The sequence below is a fragment of the Pyxicephalus adspersus genome, chromosome 5 (assembly GCF_032062135.1).
Source record: "Pyxicephalus adspersus chromosome 5, UCB_Pads_2.0, whole genome shotgun sequence".
NCBI lineage: Eukaryota > Metazoa > Chordata > Amphibia > Anura > Pyxicephalidae > Pyxicephalus > Pyxicephalus adspersus.
The window spans coordinates 93252111-93275922 of record NC_092862.1 but is presented as its reverse complement, the minus strand read 5'-3'; the positions used below and the strand labels follow the sequence as shown (position 1 = coordinate 93275922).

The 23812-nt window shown below is 36.7% G+C and overlaps 1 protein-coding gene across 4 annotated transcripts in view; it reads right to left on the bottom strand.

The window, feature by feature from the left end:
- PDE1C (phosphodiesterase 1C) overlaps nt 1-23812 on the bottom strand; it is a 435454-nt gene that overhangs the window by 296360 nt on the left and 115282 nt on the right. For all 4 annotated transcript variants that reach the window (XM_072412144.1, XM_072412147.1, XM_072412145.1 and 1 more), the window contains exons 2-3: nt 3466-3516; nt 184-349 (exon numbers count right to left, since the gene is read on the bottom strand). In XM_072412144.1, coding sequence (XP_072268245.1) covers nt 184-349; nt 3466-3516 — 217 coding nt within the window. The remainder of the gene's footprint in view (nt 1-183; nt 350-3465; nt 3517-23812) is intronic.

Genomic DNA, 23812 nt, shown 5'->3' with positions numbered 1-23812 from the left:
GAGAAGAATATCAACTGCAAAGCTAAAATACTTCTACCGTGAACAGAATTTTCATAGTTGCCAATTTATGTTGCAGACTTGATAATTATCAGAGGAATAAAAAAATTAAAAAGGAGTTTTAAGTGCTCAAGATTTAGATACAATGGCAATAGAAAATAAGATCTGGAATAGTTTTCATCAAACCTGATAGATGTTTTCGGAATGGCATCTGGACTGTCGATCTGTGGCAACTCATCTGCTAAGATCTCTTCTGGGCTACGAGAATCAGTAACGATTGCCGGCTTTTGTTTTTCCTTAAGATTTAGCCCACTGATGATTGTATTCCACAGGCTGTTCTGAGACTTAGACCCTAAAAATGTCAAAAGGCATACAAGTTATAAATGTAAAACATCAGCTGTTCACCCCTTTAGCCTTGCTTTATTGTCCTGTCCACTATACACTGTCCAGGGCTAGGGAGGAAATACAGGACACCACTCATGTTACCACTGTGAAGGTCATAATAGGGTGAGAATTTCATAATGATTAAACAATGCATTATCATCAAGTAGAAAAGTCCAAAAAATGCTGAGAATAGCTAATCAGAAATCATAATTTATTATTACCATTAAAACTGGATTCTTCACTATGGGTTACAACACAATGCATATCTTTATTAGTGCTTTTCTATTGCCCTTTAAATTACCTGGCTAGTCTAAGGATACAAACAGGCTTTTTTATGAAGCAACATTTTGAAGGTTTAGGCATATGTATTTACTATAAAATATTGTTGTTAATTATATTATTATACCTATTTAAACTTAGTTGTTCCTATAATGTTGCCTAATGGGAATAGGAAAAATGAGTTCAAGATGTTCTTGCATATACCTTAATTTATGCCTAGGAGTTTGGTAGTAGCATGAGTTACAAAGCACCAAAAAGTAAACTATTGCCTATCTCTAACAATTATCAATAAAGTTGACCATTGAATGTTCCAAATCAATTTTCTTTTACGTAAACCATTATCTCATGTCTATGCCATCTTCTGTGGTCTTTACTTGAAAGTTAAAACAGTTTTTTATGGTTATTTGCAAAATCTTCAACGCTTCATACTTTGAAGGGTTGTCCAATTGCAGCTTCCGCCACTATTGTCACTACTATCAGTAGCTGCTCTTTTGTCTACATCCTCCTTCCACAATGCTCAGATGCTGATGTTACTCCCCCATATTAATTCTTAACTATTTAACTTAGCAAGTAAATAAATAGTGCAAAATGTTAAAAAAAATTTAGCCCGATTGATGATCACCACTAAAATGATCTTCCACATGGTTAAATTGAAAGATCTGTGCATTTGTGTTTTAAAGGATTGTTATGATGAGTTATTCAGTGGCAACTAGTTTTAACCAAATATAGGACAGTTGCTACACACTTGATAGGAGCACTGTTTTCACAGGCTTTTTGAAAAGTTTGTAATTGACACCAATATTGTTTTTGACTTGGGACAGAGGTTTTGTTATTGAGTACCATAACAGAATGGGTCTGAATTATGAAAGCACTCAAAGACTGTGGAGATGATAGACTATCATGGAATCCTGCAATGGATATGGTCCAGGATTGAAAACAGTTGCCAGATAAGAGCAAAGGATTTTTAACAAATTCAATCCAGGTTTGCTGGATTGCCCATGTTCGACCATGATCATCTATCTTCTCCAGTCTTGGAGAGCTTTAATAAATCAGGCCCAATGTCTTGAAAAGGTCTTTTTCTCCTAAACAGAAACAAATATTATTTTCACTTTGATATTGCAATTGGTGGACTACTAACAGAAATGATAAAAGTCCTAAACAGAGAGCAAAATAGTATAATATAGAGTATAATTATGCCAAACACTACAAAACACTTTTTCATGCCTCTTTTTTATATGCCTCTTATATTTATATTAGCTTTCCTTACACTAAATCAATATATTGTAATAATAGGTTAAATATATTTATGTTTTTAATGATCCTAAATTAACTGTATATGCTTATATCTGCTTCTGTTTCTTTGTGATAATCTTTTTCACTGCTCTATGCTTTCTTTACTACAAGACTTTTGTTGCCACCATGTGGATATTTGTATTAATGCAACCACAACTGGGAACCCTACATTTAATACAAATACCATCAGCCATATGTCACTCTAAGTCACCTAAATATGTGATAACAATTATGTGATAAAATATTCCTAAAGTATAGCTAGATAAAACCTGTTTTTAAATTTTTTTTAAACCCAAAAATAGATTTTGTTTCTATAATTGTCCTAATCTCTAGTGCCTCTGGGAATATAAAGATAGTAAATTAGAATTTTAGGTTACTACTATAATAATATAGAGGGGACAACTTCCCATGGGGACACTTATTCCTAGGGATAGATTTCTCATAGGGCCAACCCAGGTCGTGATATAGGGAGCCATTGCATTTCTCTGGAAGTATCCATTGCATAGCTTTTAAGGTTAAAAGGTTAGTGGCTAACTTTAACTAACAAGCACATTGTATGGTATATGTAGTTTCTGCTTTTTGGTTCAGAAATAGTAACCAGGTAGCAATATTTGACAGGCCCTCCTTATTCCCATGTCTACTTTGTTAGGGAAAACAATTCTCCAGTTATGGATTTTTTCTAACTTTCTGTTTGGTCAACAAAACAGAAAGTAAAAAGAAATGTCCCTACTGAAATTAATATTATAGCAATAGAAAAAAGTTTAAATGGTTTTAACCTTACCCTACTCTATTCAAAATTTGAAATACATTTAAATACAATAATAAATGTTTTATGCTCTTCTGTCCATAATGTCTTTTTTTTTTCTTGGAATTGCATTAACTTTTCAGCCTGAAAAGCATTTGGCTGAACCTCCATTGCAGCAGAAAGCAACACACATTGCTCTCTACCTGTCTCTACCTATTCTCCTTTTATACCTTTGTATTTTTGAACTGCATGCTTACACAGGTGGAGAGATGCAAGGAAGGTAGATTGAAAAAGCAAAGCAATTTAGTTATTATACCACACATTTTCCACTCAAACTCAACCCAATCATGCCATTCCCTATCATTAAATAGGCGACTTTTGGATAAATAATCCCTTTAAATAAGCTTGTGGATAGTCCCCTTGTGATAGCAATAAAGGTAACTGAAAAAGTTTCAATTATGATGATGAATGATTTAAAAAGTTTAAAGGATAGTCATATCACATGATACAATAATTCAACACAATTGTCTATATATTGAATAAACTAAAAATGATATTGTGGTTCTAAGCCCCTAAATGTCTCTGTAATGTCTTTTCCCACTAGTTTGTCAGAGTTTATTTTATAAACTTACATGAAATGACATACAACTCAAAATGAAAGAAAAATCTTAACCAAAACCATTGTCCTAAGCATGTCAAAAAAAGATTGAAATAATATGTATATACAGTTTGTATTATAGAGATAATGTTAATGACTCTGTACTTACTAGCAAATCTTGCCAGGGGTCGTGCATTTTTGTCACCAGCTTCATTTGCAACTAAAAAAAAAATAAAATAAAATAAAGTATAAAAAGAGTTTAATTGTTATCACTGAAGCATTGCAAATACAGGTAGTCCCCGGGTTGCATAGGAGATAGGAACTGTAGGGTTGTTCTTAAGTTGAATTTGTATGTAAATCAGAACAGGTACATTATTTTAATAAATGCAATTAATACAGATTTTTGTCTCAACATATCATTAGGCAGCATGGTGTCAGTAACTGTAAAACAATCCTCACTGTGAGATAATCACAAACAAAACAAAACCAAAAAAAAACTTTATGGAGACTAGACATTCATTAATGTCTGGAGCAAGCTGTGTTTTGATATGCAAAAAGAAACAGCTGCAGACTTTGCCTTGGTCATTAAAGAGTTGCAAGAGGCTACAGAAAGATATCACCCCCTAAGATCACCCACAACCTCATCTGTGTTTAGCAAAAGATTTCTTCTGCAAGTCATGCAAACTGCCCAATCTCCCTTCAAGCCTCCGTCCTGAACCAGCGAGCAGGGAAGCCCCATTCAAAAGGAGGCGTCCTGTACATGCAAGCAATCATTTTTAAGAAATGCAATTTTTTTTATATCATTTTTTATTTTACATTATTGCCTCTATCAGAAAACCAAGAAATGTATGCAATTAGGCATTAGGAAATCAGTTCATTATATTAGTATGAGTAAATGAGTAGATTTTTACATCTTTTAGAGTCAGACCACACATAACAAAGTGGTGTCTTTGAAATATATATATATATCTATTGTGGTGGACTTACTGATCTCTAGGTACTTATGGCAGGGTCCCTTCAGCACAGCTTCCATGCCAGTGGGGACAAAGGGCATTTCTGTACCATAACCCAATCAAAATAACTACACTTTTGCAATGCTGGAACTTTTAGAAGGGGGGAGGGGGACAGGAAGCTTAACTAGCATGGGGCCCAGAAATTTCTGATGGTGGTCCTGCCCTTCTGTGTCATAGTTTGTGCTTGTTATATATGCAGGTTTGTCATCTGCAGTTCCCTTTTTAATTCTACAGGGCTGCATATTATTTCGAAATAAATAAAATATATAATAATAGTAGTAGTATATTGGTTACCTTTTTCAGCTGCTATACCTTAAAGAAGGTTAGGGGTAATATATAGGTAACCTTAAGGGCTTAAGGTTTTCTACTTAAAGTAGAGAACTACATGGAGTATAAGGTTTTCTGCAAGCAATGCATAAATAGCTCTTTAGCTAGTTTGCATTCACCAATATTAATGCTTTCGTAGATTAAAGTAACATGACCTCATAATAAATTATCTTATATAGTACTTTTTAATTACTACAAAAACAAGTAAGTAAAACTTAGTATCACAACTGTTTGGATTGCAAATGATATTTGTCTTATGAGATTTATAAAGGTTTGCTTAGTCCGGTTGAATTGTGGTCTGTGTTCCTGTTCCTGTGATTTCCCCCCAACTTTTTGTCAGGGACACAAGAACAAGAAAAGGGAGCAACCCAAAAACTGGCATAGAAGGGACAATATAGCAATTAGCCTAACATGGGTTCCAAACCTTTCAAACAAAATGTTTTTGTGGTTCTTTGTCTCCACTGAAGAAATGTCCTGTTCATTCCTGTCACTGGATCGGCTATGTTCTGCCCACCGATGGCCAACAGCTTAAAGGAAATCCTGCACATGGAGTTTGCTTTTTGTCACATTGCAGAAGTATTTTGCTAGACTGTGTACAACAGCACTATTCTTGAGCACTCAGTAGTAGAAATGGATCCCAGGATTTGATAGATGTTTGGCATCTGGGACAGTTGAAAAAGCTTATAGTAGTATGTTTTAACCCAGGGGTGGGGAAAGCTTTTCAGTCAGAGGCCACAATCTGATATCAAATTTGACAGAGGGACTGGGCCGATGAGAGAGGGCAGGGTTATGCCATCATGACGCCACTAAACGTGACGTCATGATGGCATAACCCCACCCACTCTCCCATCACAGATCTGAGCCTGCAATGGGAGAGTGGCGGGTTGTGTGCAGTGACACAGCCCGCCCACTTCCACAAGCGGGGATACAAATGGGGGACGTGTTCTGCGGCTCTGGCTGGCCCAGTGGGGTCCTTCTCCTGACCCTGCTCAAGGTGGCACGGCCAGCGCCACGGACCACCCAAAGGGCCAGAGAAACAACCTTATTGGGCCGCAGTTTGCCCTGTTGCCTGTTTTAACCCAAGTACACCAGAGATGTTAAAAAGGCATTGATCCATCTGAACAGCTACCACTCATAACTTGCCAAGTTTGTGGCTAGCTGTCAGTGGGAATGCATTATAGGTTTGAACACCAATGTAAAGACTTTCTGTATAATATACAACACATTACAAAGATATAGATGAGAAGGTTTTTGATGGCTGTTGAAGGATGAAAGTACTTCAAACATAGCCCCAGAAGAGTAATTACACTAAACAAAGTAAATAGAAATCTGCAGACCTGTAAATCAAAGGCAGCAAAGAAGCCTACCTGCTTTAGTCCTAACACAAGCTGCAACATTACCACATTTTAAACAATAAAAGTTACCTCAATAAACTATAAATGCTGTGTTAGACCTTGACTTTTTCCAAGTACTGAGAAAATATACAAACAGACTGTATATACGTACACAGACAATAAGGATCTAACCACACCGCACTACACTAAATTAAATGATATGCATAAGTTAAAGCTGGAACTGAGAAAACACAATGACATTGAATATTAAACCCCAGCTTCAGAAAATAGGGTTTCCAGGATACAAAATAGGGACAAACAGGGACACAAGACCAACAATCGTTATATTTCTGGACCTTCTTTGTGGCCTATTAATACATACCTCCCAATTTTCTACAATGACTCTAAGCAATTTAAACGTTGTAGACCAAATTTAAACCCCTCCCACACCTCTATGTGTGCAAATAAGTAATATGCATGAAATTGCTGCTTAAGCCCACAAGTGATTTTTGTGCTATTTGTCTTATAATTTACCAACTAATGCTTTTGGTAGTTTAATACTATACTTTTTTAGAAGTCTCAATATCAGACCAAAAAAAAAGGGGCAAATGAGGAGTAAAGATGAGGCAGAAGGATTTGGTATTTAAAAGGGACAGTCTCTCCAACAGTTGGCTGCTATGTCAATATGATTAACAGTTTCTCCGATTGATAGGTCGGTGTAGCAAGTTTTTGACACTGCCCCGCAAGTACTATAATTTTTACTTTATTTTACCATCTAGGGCGCTCAGGAAGTCCTTGCTAGGCCTCTGTATTATACCGTTGCAGCTTATCTAGTACAGTTATAGTACTGGCAAATTTTATATAGTTGTAGATTCATACTAGCTATAAAAGGAGGTACTTTACAGGTGGTAATGGTCCCTGCCAAAACAACTCCTGAATAAAGAAGCCAATTGCAAGTTTAAAAGTGCTGGAAACGCCTCAACCCCTGTGAGTAATAATTGTGTTTATTATGATACAGCACTTTGTTACAGGTTGCTGGGTATTCAACAACAAGTTGGAGCAAAAGAATGGTTTTACCGTTGTACATGTAGCTCACCACGGAATCATTTTAGGATGAGAGAAAAAGCACATGTAGAAGAAGGAAAGTTTGAAGCTTGTATGTACTGATCAAGACATCCAAATAGGTGAAACAGTTCACAACATGGTGAAACTATGATTATTAAAAATGATGTTATATAGTAATAAAATAGATATGCTACACCTACTTGTATGTTAGGTTCTTGTTCGCTTCTGTCTGAACTCCACTGCCTGCCATGTCTCAGCAAACCCCAGCATTCCTTACAACATTTTTTATAACCTTTTTTATAACAGTGACTACACTGTTTTAAGGTCCCTTTACTTTGTGCTAATTTGTTATACCACCAAACAAATTTATTAAAATCTTTCTTCAAAAGATAAAAACAGAAATGGAACTGTTCAATTTTGTAACAGGAAGAACTATCTGTAAGTGTGGAAGAAAAAAGGTAAGGCTGGAGATCACCTTTAAGAGCTCATTGATACCAAACCCTAGAAACACTGAGGCCATTGCAAGTTGTATAATTATGTATATTGTTTTTATATTTAATAAATATTTTTAATAGAAGTACATTAATTATAAATAATAATTTATGTTAAATGCTTTAAAAGTCCTCTTTGCTATATTTTTGAGCTTGTTGATACAGTTAACTACAATTAGTAACCTGCCTTTAGTGATGGAACTAGCCAGCAGTGATGGACAGTAGGCCCCTGTGCAGAACTGACTTGGGGCTCATCCGAAAAAAGGACCGCGGGGTCTATGTTTATGAAGGAGGGTCCTGGTGGAGATATCCACCCCTCCCCTAGTAAAGGTATTGATACTGAGACCCTGATTTATTAAAGTTCTCCAAGGCTGGAGAGAATACACTTTCATCAGTCAAGCTGGGTGATCCAGCAAACCTTAAATGGGTCTAGTCCAGGATTGAAAACATTTGCTAACAAATAGCTAATGACTTAGGAAATCCATTCCAGGTTTTCTGGATTACCCAGCTTCACTGATGAATGTGTATTCTCTCCAGCCTTGGAGAACTTTAGTAAATCAGGGGCTAAGACTGCAGGGCTAATTTACATAAATTCCAATGTCATTGCCACGTGCAGGTGGCCGAAGCATTGCTTTAGTGGGCTGAAAGAACTGTTTAAGCACTGTAGAGCTGCTAAGTTACTAAAAGCCCCACAAAGCTCAGACTGTGTCCCCCAGTACCACACCAAGCCTGTTCACTCAAAAGTGCTTCCCTCTGTTGTTCTGCTAGATAGGGGCTATTTTCAGGAAGTGGATCCAACTTGAGTACAGTCCAACGGGGTCTCACAACTTGTTGGGAAATATACACTGTCCGTATTTTCTTAAGAAATGTAATCTAACAAGGTGAAACTTTTAGCGAAAGTGAAAGTAAAACTGCAACAAAGAGGATCAGGTCACCTCTCCAGCTTGACAAGGCTTTTCTGCCCAGCTGAGCTTTATTTAAGAACTGGAAGGACAAAGGTACAAATCCTTCGTCAGGTAAATAGTTCTCATAGATTATATATTATGATTAATAAAACAGCATATTCAGCCAATCTTGATAAAATGCATAGCAACCAAAATAAAGGAGTATGACATTTTATATAACATTGGAACCTTGAAAATATCACATCAGCTTTCAATTTATATCCAAAGTCACTCTAAATGGTCTCCATTAAAAAACAGGTTAAAGGTAAGGTTAAATGATGATATTTATAAATGTTATTTTATTCAAATGACCTAGGCTTAATATACAAAGATGAAGAAGTTATTTTCACTCCTTTTGTCTTTTTTTACCTAAAATACTTTAGGTGTGGAAAAATAATATTTTGCCCTTTTATCACCACCTCAAATGGTTTCTTTTCCTGCTCCTCTCAAAAAAAAACACCTAAAGTTTAACATACAGTTTGTATTTTGTTATAACCTGTGCTTCAGTCAGTAAACCGAAAACTCCATTTTTGGTTTTTACAATAAAAACAACACCTGGTATAAAAATTTTTTGCATGTTTTGTGCCATTATGAATTGGGCTACCTGTTCCTTCTTAGCATGTACGATCTCATACTTGTTTTTGGTGAAGGACTGCAAAGAGAGCTCTGAATCTCTGTTCTGATATTTCTGAGACATGTAAAAAGGCACATGAAGGAAATCCAGGATTACCATTATTGTAGCACACACGTTGGAATGCTGCCAGTTTGGTTTTTAGTATAACGATCAAATCAGTCTTACCCTGTTTCCCCGATTATAAGGCACTGTCTTACATTTTTTGAAATGCCAAAATATGCCCTAGGTCTTATTTTCAGGGGATGTCTTATTTTTCCATGAAGAAGACTACAGTACACATTTATTGTTGAAAGTCACTCATGATCACTCATGTTCCATTGATAGTCCCCTTCTGATCACTCATGTGCCGTTCATATTCCCCTTCTGATCACTCTATGCCATTGATTGTCCCCTTCTGATCACTCTATGCCATTGACTGTCCCCTTCTGATCACTCTATGCAATGATTGTCCCCTTCTGATCACTCTATGCAATGATTGTCCCCTTCTGATCACTCTATGCAATGATTGTCCCCTTCTGATCACTCTATGCCAATGATTGTCCCCTTCTGTTCACTACATTAAGTGTAGGGATCTCCGTTAGGGCAGGGATCTCTGTTAGGGCAGGGATCAGCAGCTTGCTTCCTGGTGCAGAATGCCGGCTTGTTACTTTCAGTTTCACTCTGCACTGCAGCCAGGAGCAGACACGTGCTGCAGCCAGCATCAAGGAGACACACACAGGATCAAATATCGGGGGATGTCTTATTCACGGGTGAGTGTCTTATTTTATGTATTTTTTCAAAAATCGGGGGTGGCTTATTTAATGGGGATGTCTTAAAATCGGGGAAACACGGTAGTTCTCTCTAGGCACCCCAACTACCAGCCATCAGCTATGAGTGAAAAAACTTGTCCTAAAAACCTGATATTACAAAAAAACAGGCGCTTAATGATATCCGAATAATTCCTGAAGTGACCCAATTCAAGTCTCTCAAAGTCCAGAATCTTGATAATATATTAGGTTGGCCAGACAGGCCAGCAAATAGGTCTCAAGGTGGTCTTATAGGCACATGGCCCAGAGCCCTAGCTAGGTCAAGTCCAACCACACAGGTCTACCCTGTTACTTACATGGCTGAAATCTTATTCTATAAGGTCATGCCAAGATACTGTATTTCTCCACACTCCTCAGGCCACCCTCTGAACCTAACACCACTCCTAACAACAAGAAACCAATCACCAAGCAAAGAGACTTGCAGATTTATTCAAAAGCTAATATAAATAAGTTGTAAGAAAAAAACTTGTATGTGTATGTTTTTGCATACCTATTTTTTATTGTGATTGTCAGATGCCACATTCATGATAACACCAACTGTCATCTATCAGATCAACTGCCAACATCAACTGTCAATTATCATCTGTAAATGTGATGATTACTGTGACAGTATAAACACAGAACCCTAAGATTCATTACACTGGATACCTTTATGTAATACTGTTATATTAACTAAATGTATACTGCATGATTTATCTGCTATCACAAATGTTTTAGCCATGTCACTGTTATTTTAAGCCTATTTGCTCTTACTAATGAAAACATTGGTTATGGCAAATGATTCTTACACCTTAATAAGTTCAGAAAATCACAATTTAACAAAACAAGAGAAGTGGGGGCAATTTTTGAGCATTTCCACCATAAATCACCATCCACCACATGGCCCAGTTGCATAACAAGAGACACTGCTCCCTCTTAATTTATCATAGCATGGAATCAACGTTTAGGCAAAAAACCCAAAGACCCCAGACAAAACTTTTCCAGACTTTTCAAGGCTGAGTCTACACTGACTTAAATTTTTAAGGCTTATAAATGCCCATACAGCTTTTGTATGCATTTTTAAGCTTTAATAAATACATTTTCAACCAAGATATTTAGAAGAGAGGAGATAGGGCAGGTTCAGATCTGTATCTTCATGAGTTCGCACAGTTCCCCATGGTTGGCACCATGCCAGCTTCAGGAACACTTGCATGGCAGGGTAGGTTCAAAAACATCCGTCTTCACATGTGACAGCTGGTGGTAACCCCTAATCATTCCCTAACCAGCTGCTGCAGGGAAACAATACATGTAACACAGTATTTTCTGGGCGGAGGAAGTGGAATGAATGAGAATTTCAAACATGAGACCCTTATTATATACAGATATATATATTTACAAAGCAGGGCTTCTTTGTAAAGAAGAAAGGGGTGTATTGATCTGCTTTTCTTAAATGTACGGCATGATATGTTGTCTTCCCTGACAACTTCCTTTTATCAGTATGAAAGAAATTGTGTCAAAAGCTTGTTTACTTGAGGAAAATGAATGTTTTTTATTTAGTGGAAAATTACATTATCAGTCATAAGACAAAATCAGGCATCTATTGAGGCAAAGTCTGGGGTTTTAAGTTTGCTTGTATAAGGTAAATTATATGCTTAAAAGAGACCCTGAACACCAAAAAAAATTACAACCCAATATTTATTGCCCTGGGACTGTTAAGTTTCTGTTGCCCCATTCACAAATTAATCAATTTTGATTGAACCATAATTCCAATGTAACAGAAATTCAATGTTCAACGCGTTTCGCAGAATCTGCTTCTTCAAGGAAAACAAGACTGACATCAAATATGTACTTCTCACGATAAAATCAAAACCAATATAGTGTACCCTTATGGTTGTATATCACTAGTTGTGGCTCAGATGGTAGTGCTGATTTCCATAGCAGCCCAGCGGATGTTTTACCCATATAGTGGGGACCTCTTACTTTTAAATTTACATTTACTTTGGTTCTAGTCTTTAAAATAAAGTAGTTGTGTAAAATGCTTTCTGCTGACAGCCCAGTAGGACATCAAATAGCATGTTGACATAATCATTAGAATAATCTTTCCTCTTTTGAATTGTCAGATGCTAGTGTTCCCCTCCATGAGCTGGGACCATGAGCTGTGACTCCATTCTTTGACCTTTCATCCCTGGTGAGTCCTGTAGTGATGTACAGGTCATGAGATATAACCATAGCATGCAGAAGGTATATTAGCATCCAAAACCCTGTAACAAGTGTCAAAAGCTGAATTATTTAGAGGTTGCAGGGCTGAAAATCAGATGAAAATCAGGAGGCATGGGCTGTCAGAGAGGGGAATATAAAGACTTTTTTATTACAGGGATAATTCTTCTTAATTTTTTTTCACTTTGACAGTGTCTTTCATTAATGTTAAAAGGTATAACAGTTTTTCAATTGAAGAAATGCCCTGGATTTGAAACTTTTACACAGTGATTAAAAATGACTTTACAATTGAGGAATATAAAATCATACTGAAATAGAGAAAACTGCTGGCTGCTTTAGCATTTCTTCTCATGTTTATTTAATTGTGATTGCCAACATCCGTCTTTTTGAATATTTGAGCATGAAATTTACATCCGTTTAAAAGCATATTTATAAATATGCAAAGCAACCACGGGCTCTTTTGAATGTTTCAATAAAATTAGCTTGGAGTTGCCTTCATTTAAAAAAAAAAAACACTCTAATGAACACTTTACACAGCCATCAGCAGGAGGGCGGTACATGTTTTATTTGTCATCTGGAGGGATTAATAAATTAAGCATTAATAAACAGCAAGTTACTGATCGTAAGAGCCCAGGAGTGAGTGGGTAGACTTCATTAAATCATGCTAATTCCAACAATTTAAGGCTTTTTAAAAACGTATAATTTTGGTTCTCGTTAAAATACATTAAATCAGTAACAGCAATAAAGCACAGACAATACAGGTGACTTTAAAGCCAAACTCCAGGCAGATGCAGTAGTCACAAATAAATGCTCCACTTGTCCAGATAAAAACATAGGGTAGAGAAATTGTACCAATATACCCCTTCTGTTGTCACTCAAAACCTCATAACACGCACATCTCCAAGACTTTTCTAGAGCTGCCCCAACTTTCTGGAATGGTCTTCCTCGTCTTATTCGGCTTGCTCCTACTTTCTGGTAATGTAAAGAGAACTCAAAACCCATGTTTTAAAACTTGCCTACCCATCATCTTCTGTATTTTGAAACCATCACCACTTACCTCCACTACATATCTCCCCTCCTATTGTGTGTTTATCCCCCCACCTCCTAGATTGTAAGATTGCTCTTCGGGGCAGAGTCCTCTCCTCCTGTATTCGTCTGTCATTTGCATCCCCTATTTAATGTACAGCGCTGCGTAATATGTTGGCGCTAAATAAATCCCGTTTATTATTAATAATATTATTATTAATAATAATGTCAAAAGTTATAACAGAGAATGTGTTGTCATCAACCTGGCTGTGCAATTTTGGAGGATTGTGAAAATATCTGGAATGGATACAAACCCTTGGTAGGTAAAGTAACACCCTATCTTGCATTTTACAGTTTCATTTGAAACAATTCCTAATGGGTTTTTTGCAGCAAAATGTATACACTGCACTGGATCAATATTCTCTTCCTTTTGTTTAAAACACAATTGCCCTCAATCTACAGACATACCATCAGATACAGACTGCTTGCTCAACACATTTCACCCAATGGCATGGCGTCATCATGGAGGTGTTTTAATAAAAGAAGAGAGTAGTGGTGTGAGATATTTCTGAGCTGTGCTCAGCCTGGAACTTTGTAGCTTGGTTCCAAAAAAAGAGTAACATCATGTGATTACATGCCATGACTCAGATATAACACACAGGAGAACATGAGAGATGTAAATTATATGTGTGACTACTGTGTCATATGTGTGACTACCATCCACAAATTGAGCCCAGTGAGTCCTGTACTTGGTTTCTCTCTACTTTCTGTGGCTTAGTGCTTGCACTACGCAGGCACGAAGGACGTGTCTTCCTCTAAATGTAAAAAAGTGACTTTGCATGAATATTGAGCATTTGTTTTTCTGAGATTAAAGAAAATCCCTTTGAATTTGTAGGAGCTATAGGTGCAGCCTACAGCCTACTGGAATATGCGACTCAATTATCACAAGAGGCTGCAGGTTTCCCCTTCTCTATTTACTACTGCCTTAAAACCTTTTTTTCATCATGTACAAGGGATAGCCACCCTTTGACATAATGTAATAAGTCCGCTTTGATGCAGAAAAAAACACTCTGCCATTCACTACACTTATTGTTCTCTGCCAGCTGGACTCTTAAATCACAATAAATACCAGTGCTGTGCTTCAACAAATGCTGAGGGTTTTTGGCCCTAAGGTGTAGGGATGAGCAAGCAAAATTTGTAAATTCAATCGTGCAGCGAATCGGGTCTTTTTCGCTTACTGAACATGTAAGGGAGAACAGCCTTATGAATACGAATTTTTCCGGACCTGCAAGAGCAATCAGGGGAGTGGAGCTGGCAGCTTGAGCTGTCCTCAGTGTTTACCATTCCTCAGCCAATCAGAGAGCACTATAGGTGATAAATGGGGAGCCTTGTCCTCATTTAACCTCTAGTGCCCGGGGATCGCACACTGACAGGAGGATTTCCACGGCTGTGCTCATGAATGAATGCAGCTGTGGGAATCATCACAGAATGATTCCCACAGCTGCATTCATTGATGAGCACAGCCGCAGTACTCCTCCTGTCAGTGTGAGTCCTGCAGCTGTGCTCATCAATGAATGTAGCTGTAGGAATCATCCTGTAATTTCCTCAAACTTACGATGGGTCTGCGAAATCAGTTTGCCAAAATTTTGCGGACCCATCTGAAGTTCAAGGAAATTTTTGCAAGACTGGCAGAGGCCTTTTTGCTCACTGACTGGTAAGCACAGTAAAATGAGGGCGTTCCTACTGTTGATACTTTTGTGGGTCCCATTCTGTTTAATGTCTGAATGATGAAGACTCAACTCAGGGCTACCAGACTAACATATCTTGTAGGCCCAGTCCAGTATTTCTTCTTATGTGTTCATCAACCAAAGCAAAGTATATAGCAAAGTGTACTTTGTTGTTCAACACTTACAGTGAGGCTTCAGTTTTCAATGTGCAATGAATATCTGGAAAATGCTGTTATTCTGTCCCCTATTCTAAAAGCATTTGTTTAGGAATATATGGCAACCTTCTACACGCAAACACAAAAATTCACAAAAACAACAAATGCATGTTAAAAAGCCCCAAATATTGTACTTTCAGAGCATCCAGGGTGAACCCTGTATGAAGGCAAGACACTTACTTACCATAGCCACAGCAGGTGTATCTGCTTATTTACACTGTATGTTTGTTCCAAAGCTCTCTTACTGCATGTTGAGAATATGTAAATTGCTTAAAGTTCATAGTTTGGGCACAGGTTCTCTTTAACGTCTTGTTCTTACCTGCTCACTTGGAACATCCACAAACAATCGTCCACCCAAGTAAATTTAGCAATCCAACCTACACAGCTGATTACACACTAATAAAATCAACCAAAGGGGGTACTGTGTGGAATGTACCCTTTGGCTGCATATACCTGACCCTTTGCACTCAGCATGTCACCTAACCCCACCCCACTCCGTTAAAAATTAAAAATACATCTCACAAGTAAACACGTTTTACTAATATAGTAAATTAGCAATTCTGATTACTGAATGCCTCCATATTGGAGTTCTTTTGATTATATATAAACTGAACTGAAATGTGAATTTTATTTAGAAATTTCCGTAGTTGCAAGGAAGACCCAGCTGCAAATCAGGTCTGGGATGCTGTCAAGGACACACAATGTGCCCCATAGATCCCAGAACTTGCCTAGTTCCATGTTTTTCATGTGGTAATTTATTCCTCAAATTTACCTAGGTTTACTAACCACAATATAGTTGTTTATCAAAGGTGACAAAAACACTTGTAACTGAATAACAATATCTTGTATCCAAGCAGATGTGTACATTAGGGCTTTAAAGAAATTTAGGCTATTGATATCCTTAGAGAAAGGCAAAAATCATAAACCCAGAAATCATGAAAGAAAATAATGAAAAAGAAAAAATAGTATGCACGCAGAAGCCACCTTCTTAAATTGTACATTACTAAATTATTAAGTAAAAAAATTACAGATTTTAGCATGCTAGCTTCTCTTAACAGGTTGCATAATTCATACTAAAGAATTTACTGAACTAACCAAATGTGAAAATGTGCACTGATCTACTATGACTTTTAGTTTTAGGGTAAAAGCAAAATAGAGCATACTTTTTATACTGTATTTTTTATTTTTTCAACTGTACTAAATGCCTATTTTTTAAATATTTTACTAAAGTAGTTTAAACTTAGTAGTTTAAAGTTATATATACCTTAGAAAATTAAATTAAAACCCTCAAAACCAATATAGTTTCCTGTTAAAGATTTTTATGCTTACTGATAACAAAATCATTTGTAAATTTGGTTGTTTGATAGGCTCTGTGGATTTATATATATAATTTTTACCCTAGCCTAATTTATGTATTTGGCTTTGCCCAGAGCAAAATCTGCCCAACTTCATTCAAATTATTTGAATTGTGAATGGCAAAAAAAATTCTGCTATTTCACCCCAGCCAAGAACGTTGTACCATGACATGAAGCAGCAGATACAACACTGTGCATGCATTTTGGGAGTTTTCAGAATTAGCACCTTGAATTGAATAATCTGTGATGAAAAGAGTTTAGGGAGAGATGGAAGGATTAACTTCTTTGGGAACTATATACTGGATTTTATTCCAGAAGAATTAGGGGCAGCCTTGATCTAAACATGGACTGTCATTGCTTGCACATGGTCATATATCCCTACAATGGCTGCTCTCAAATGGCCATGACCATTGTTAGGTTCCTTTTGAAAGGTCAAGAAGCTAGAAATGGAAAATTCCTCTTTCTTGAACAGAGGTGTGTAAACTCAAATTTCCTCTACTTCTACTATTTTTCTTAGTACCCTCCACCTGCAAATATAATCTAGAACATGTTTATAATAAAAACATTTTGATTTACTGTAATCTTATCATTTAAAAAGTAAAAAAAAAAACAAACAAAAATGGGCTTTAATAAACCACAAAACAAGTAACATTGTTTTCCTAGAATGGAGCTTCTACATTATTGGTGAATGATCACAAGATGAATGAAAATGAAGTTTAAAATGATGTTTAATATATATAAAATGAGCTTTACTTCCAGTCTTGGGCATTATATTCATTGCCGTGCAGATATTGTAGCTGTGTGGGAGATGTCTGATGACAATAAACTGAAGTTCAAAAATGCAAGGAAATGTACAGTGAAATACAATTATCAGTCTTTCCTTCCTAATGTGTATGATATTTTATGACTCAGTCATCCATATACTTTCCAGAAGCAGTAAATACTATTATTGTTCAGCTTGTTAAATAATTTTGCAATAAAATAAATAAATGGAAATAGTTGATATGCAGACATTAAACATGTTGTGCAGGAATAAACGGTTAATCAGAAATCAGAGAGAGTGGGATGCAGAGAGCTAAAAGCCAGCAGGACTGCTTTTTATCAGCTTTGAATCCAGAAGAAAAAGGGCCATATGTTTTGTAAGTAAAAGGCCTGCTATTTTTTTCTGCATTCTCTTACTTACTTTTTTTAGATGTAAATTTTTGATGAAGAAAAACACATTTATAGCGGGTAATCCTTGAAATAATTGCTAATGCTCATATTATACTACTATTTTGGAGAGATATCCATGGTTGCCTTTTTTTCTCGTTTACTTTGTATTCTTTATTGTCTTCTTAGTAGTCTGTTATTAATTTAAAGAGGCTGATTCATCAAGCAAAATCGGAAGCTCGCTCGCGCATTCGTATTGCGCAGCTGAAATCTAATCGCCTTAATTGGCGGATGCGCGACCCCTATTGCCCATTTTGTTATGAAGGCAAGCATCCGGCTTGGCAGTGAGGAGGCGAGTGTACGAGCGCATATGACTCCAGCCCGCGGTAAACCGGCTCGATATAACAGCGCGAAAGTACGTGCGACCAGCGAGCGCGGATTTCATTGATAAATTAGGCCCAAAGTGTTTTAAGTAAGAAAACGCAGAAAAAAATATAGCAGGCCTTTTACTTACAAAACATATAGCCCCTTTTCTTCTGGATTCAAAGCTGATAAAAAACACTCCCATGGCCCGCAAAAAAATGCCCTGCTGCCATGACAAATAAAGACCTTCTAAAAACCCCACGCCATAGGGTAATGGGGGGGGGGGGGGACTTTTTCTTATTGTCTTTTCAATCCTAACTGACCTTCCAGCACTTTTTTGATCTTTTTATTAACTTTCCCCTTTTTATCCCTCCTTACTCTAAGTCCATCACATCCCACCATTTTAACCTATCTCCATTAACTCTCACCTTTCAGGCTCCCCCCCTTGAATTGTCATGTGGCCCTCCACTAATGTCACTTTGTTTCTTGCTCCGGGCCATCTTACTACCTGTTTGCTGTCTTGTTTAAAAAACCACTGAACTGTGCATGTGAAGCTCTGCATGTGAAGCTCAGCATACGCTGCCGAGAAACCTGGCCTGGCCAATCAAGTTGGCCAATGCAGGGGCAAAACCCGTCCATTCAGTTTTTTTAATTTTACTATAAATAGGTTGTAGTAATAGGTAGTAGTTGTAGTAATAGTAGTTGTAGTATTAGGATTACCTTTAACTGAAGCACTGTTTTAGAATAAAGGTGTCTAAAATAACAGCTTGAGGCATATCTAAAAATGTTTCTGGAGTAAAATCACGTGTCAAAGGATCTGTAACAATTTGCTAGTCACACAGTTCATGCAACTGTAAAACATGAATAAACATGTATTTACCATGAATAAAATATATTCATTCTATTTTCTTATGATTAAAATCATTATATTCTGTTTTAGGTATAGTTATACAAAAATTATTATTCTTTAAATTAGTATTAAGCGGTCTATTAAAGAATACTGAATAGCCAGAGGCTGTTCTTGTTGAGTTTGTTTTTTCGTCCCTGTTAATTAGGTTTCACTTGCAGGCTCTGGGGAACAGAGGATCAGGTTTGATATCTCACAAATAGCTGTTTGCACATGTCGTTCTCTATGGAGGGTAATCCTGGTAAATACACATCTCATTATAAACTCGCACTGATCTCACCAATGTAGTAGCACTTTGTACTAATAGCATGAACAATGCTAAGTGTTGAAGTCAAGTCTGGCAATAACACAAGGTTTAGAGACTAAAGCACATATTTTTAACCTGAACAATAATAGAAACATACGTACCCAATCATTGTTTTATACAAAACATCTGTATACATACCAAAAACTAAATATGAATTCAAACTTTGTTTTATTACACACCTTATTCTAGACTGGGTAATTTATTATGCTTGTCTAAATAATGCAGGCAGATCATGGCTAGCCAAAATGGTGCTGATCTTAGCTACCTCAGCTTGGCTGAGGATTGTTCGTGGTTCTCATTCAGCAGCACACTTTGCACCACCCTATAACAGCCCCTGGATGCTCCTATGGCTGATGACACGGCATAAAAGAGGGAAAATTTGGGGGTATTGAAATGTCTTCATGAAGGCCTTATTTATTTGCACAAAAAAAATTTAGTTAAAAAAATTACCTTGCTCTTCTTTAAGTATTAGATAGTGGTAAGAAGTTTGAACCCTTGTCAGTGTATTATTGCTGTCTGTGTGCTTATTGGGCAAAGTGAGTGATTCATTGGGCCTGATTTATGAAAGCTCTTCAAAGCTAGAGAAGATACACTTTCATCAGTGAAGCTGGGTGATCTAGCAAACCTGGAAAGGATTGGGTCCAAGATTTAAAACATTTGCTAGCAAATAGCAAATTACTTTTAGGAAATCCATTCCAAGTTTGCTGGATCACCCAGCTTCACTGATGAGTTAAGTGTATCCTCTCTAGCATTGGAGAATTTTCATAAATCGGGCCCATTCTCTCTATTGGTCCTGATGACAACTGTAATTAGGACTAAAAGTTAGGGGAATAACCAAAAATTTGAGTATTCTCCAAAACAGGGAAAGCGGGAAAATTTTTCATTTAGGACAGCTAGGGTGTCTGTGATCAGTGGATTTTGGGAGGATACTTTTTCAGATCTGTCATAATGCAGTTTCTTGTCACAGTGAGATGCAGATGGCCTAAACACGTGTGTTATTGTTACTTCTAAACCCCAAAGCACTAGATTACAGCGTATGTCAAATGCAAATTGTGAGCAAATTAACCTTCTAAGCACATAAAGATAAATGCATACAGAACACTATAATTCTCTGTATATAGTTCACTGTATATAGTTCACTGAGGCTTTTCACTAATTACATTTTTTTTTTCTAAATTGTCAGCAAACCTAGAAATACTAACAGCAATTACATAATCCAAAAACCCATCTATATTTAGGTACACCATATATTAGGTACATGTATGTTCAGAAATTTGTAAAAACCATAAATTCTCTATTGACTTTGCTTATCCATGTAGTAGCAATGCACAATTGTATGAGAATAGCAAATCAGTCATACCAGTGCTTTGGGACTACAAAGAGGTACATTCACGAGGTCTGTAGCTCCAGTTCCTTAGTAAACCAGCAATCTTGGATAGCAAGTTGTAAAAATAAATAGTTTGTATGTAATTATACATTTTAAAAAAATGTAAATGTATACATCCAGAAAACACTGAGGTTCGAGGGACAGGGAAAGGTTAAAGGAAAACTGGTTAGAGGGAGATAGGTATATGTAATCTAGAAGATTGAGTTACTGAACTCTATAACGACTAGGCTTTTTACTACATGAAACAAAGGGGATACAAGGAATATACATCAAGCAGGCTCCTAAACCCCTCTGACTGTAAATCACAATTTTGCCATGACAGATTTTGCCATGGCTTGATAAACATACTGCAGACAATAATAACGTCAGCCTTTTTCAATCTTTTTACTCTTGCAAAAACCAATTTATTGAGTATGAGTGGGGAAAAAGCCTCCTATATTGGTGCCAATGGAAAGAACAACGAGGAAAACATTGTTGCAGCTAGCTCTACAAAGTGTTGTTGGCTCCAGAACCATGCAGGCATCATCAAAAGAAGGTCAATTAGTCACAGTTTAAGGAACTCTGAAAACCTCTGTTGGAATCTTGGTGGAGAATGGTTGATTATGGGTATTGGAAAATATGCAATCTGTCCCTCAGAGAAAAAAAGTTTTTACAACATATGCATTTCTTTCGAGATCGTTTCCAGCAACAAAGGACAGATGGATCCATAACCGACGTTTGGTGACAACTGTACACATATCAGACCACCACATCATTTGATGTGTGTATATTGCATAGGCCGCAGTAGGTTGACAGCACCATGTAATACAATAAAACCAGGCTGTGCAGGGAATTGCAAAGACAAATTACGATACTAATACCAACTGCATTTAAAATGCATTTGAAATACATGTAATGCCTTTTTAATGAACATATAACTGCATTAAATTGTTTGCATCTGCCTGGAGTTAGGCTTTAATTTATATGTATGGCCACTAAAGGCAGATCTCTCTTGTCCTGGGAGAGATTATCTGAGAGTGTCTTTATTCTTGAACTGCCTCTTATCTGTTTGACCACCTGTGCTACTTCCTTGAGGCTTATAAGGTCAAAGATGTTTTTTATAGATTAGTTACACATCCTGCCAAAATAATGTCTCTGAGGTCCTCTGTGTTAATTTAACACCTGCCCCTTTACTTCTGGCTTGCACAAAACACATTTATATGACTGCAGAGCTTAGTGACAAGTCCCTCAAAGGTCAGGATAGCTGCTAGTCAAACAAGAAGATCACTAAAACTTGTAATAAGTAAAGTATTGTGAACATGTGTATGTGTTCTGTTTATCAAAGTATACAAATCAAGATTAAATCAGTAGTTACAAACTATGCAAGTTCAAGACCATCCATCAAAATATTAACATGAGTACCCAAATACATGTTCTCAGACACCTGTGATTTTTAAAACCCCAAAAGGCATATACAATGTTTTATAATTTGAAGGAGTTAAAATGAAAATGTATGAATGCAAGACTGATATCACAAAATAGAAAATTTAGCAAAATGATATGGTTAAAATACACAGAATAATATACAATTAGACTCACTGTTTGTATGGAAAGTGGTATCTCTGAAAATAACTATGTTTTAAATATAATATTAGAACAAACCATATAACAAAGCAAACCTATCATCAAAATGCAAACATTATGAAAAAGGGTTACATTTAAAAAAAAACAAATTTACACTTTTTACTACTTTAAAGCGGCCTTTAAAGACTGAAGAGGAAACTTGCAGCTTCATGGGATACTTATATACATATCCCAGGAGGCTGCTGGGCTGCCCCTTCTGTTTATGTCTGAGATCAAGCACTGCATCATCAGGGGCCTTCCTCAAATGTAAATAAACAAGCACAAGATCTTGCACATGCGTGAGATTGGCACTTTTTATTATCTGGAAACCCATGCCACATGTGGAGTGCAAGACGTCATCAAGAACCCATAAGAAAGATGATGGTAGCATGGGACATAAAAAGGAGCTCCCAAAAGAAGATGAAAATCAAGACAGTGCGAGATTCACTGGGTGCAGTAACTACGTTGATGGAAGAATTTCAGCAAGAATAGGTAAGCAGGAAAAAAAAACATGTTCTGTTTTAAGACAATTGAATACAGTTGTGGTCCATGTAATCGGTTCTCATTTATGTTTTTGTATATTGTTATCTACAGAAATCAATCTATCCCAGAGTACATTTGAATGGCAAAAAGTCCACACAGTTGTTACAGAAGAGGGCACTAGGGTGTTTGTGACACTACATCTAACACCTCTTTTCTTACTGGTGATAACAAGGGAATTGAATTTTCAACACATATGGGTTTATGGGAGAGATTGTCAGATGTTGATAACCATGATATTCTCATTGTCAGGGGGAAATAAATGTGGGATCTGGCATGCAAGATAAAATCGACCTTTTTCAGTGCAGGACTGACCCTGTTCCTCAAAGCCTTTCTTATAGAAAAATAAGATAAATCACTGTGCAGTGGGGCTACCACAGCATTGTGAAGGGTAACATTTTATTTTGACAGTGTAGGGACAGCTTTGCTTTAGGATACCTAGAAAAATATTCCTCTTTTGGCCCATGCCACCTTTACCCAAATATTTAAACTGGGCTTCTCATAAAAGATTGTGAAACTCACTTCCTTAAACATTTTTAAATAAAATCTGAACTATGAAAGCCATTGACGATCTAACCAATAAAAAGGATATGCCAATTCTTTTGAACAAAAATTGATATTCAGCTGAGTCTGGAAGCTGGTATCCAGTGCTCCTTTACGCTCTATGTAAGAAACAGTTCCTACCCATCATATAAATAGCAGTTCTGTGGGTTTTACATACCTGGTGGAGCAGAAAGGGCATAAAGAGAGAGACAGTCAATCTGGTTTTACACTGACTAGATTTATTGCTATGATTCTAACTTTCAGAAAATTGAGCATTCTGATGGATGGATGATGGACGACAATAAGCGTTTGATCAATATATCGATTGAATGCTGATGAATAGTTCGGTTATATATCCAATTAATGCTACTCCCCCCATTCTCAAAATAAAAAATAAATTAATAAATATGAATTCCATTTGTTGTTTTACAGAATGATGAAGAGCCTTGCTCAAAATATAAGGCCTTGCCAATAGGGCCTTTCCAAGAACTTTTCATCAAAATTCTCACACTTTTTCTTAAGTTGGATAATGTCTTAACAATACCAAAGCTTTCTATAAAAAAGAATTTCAAGTATTGTGTATGT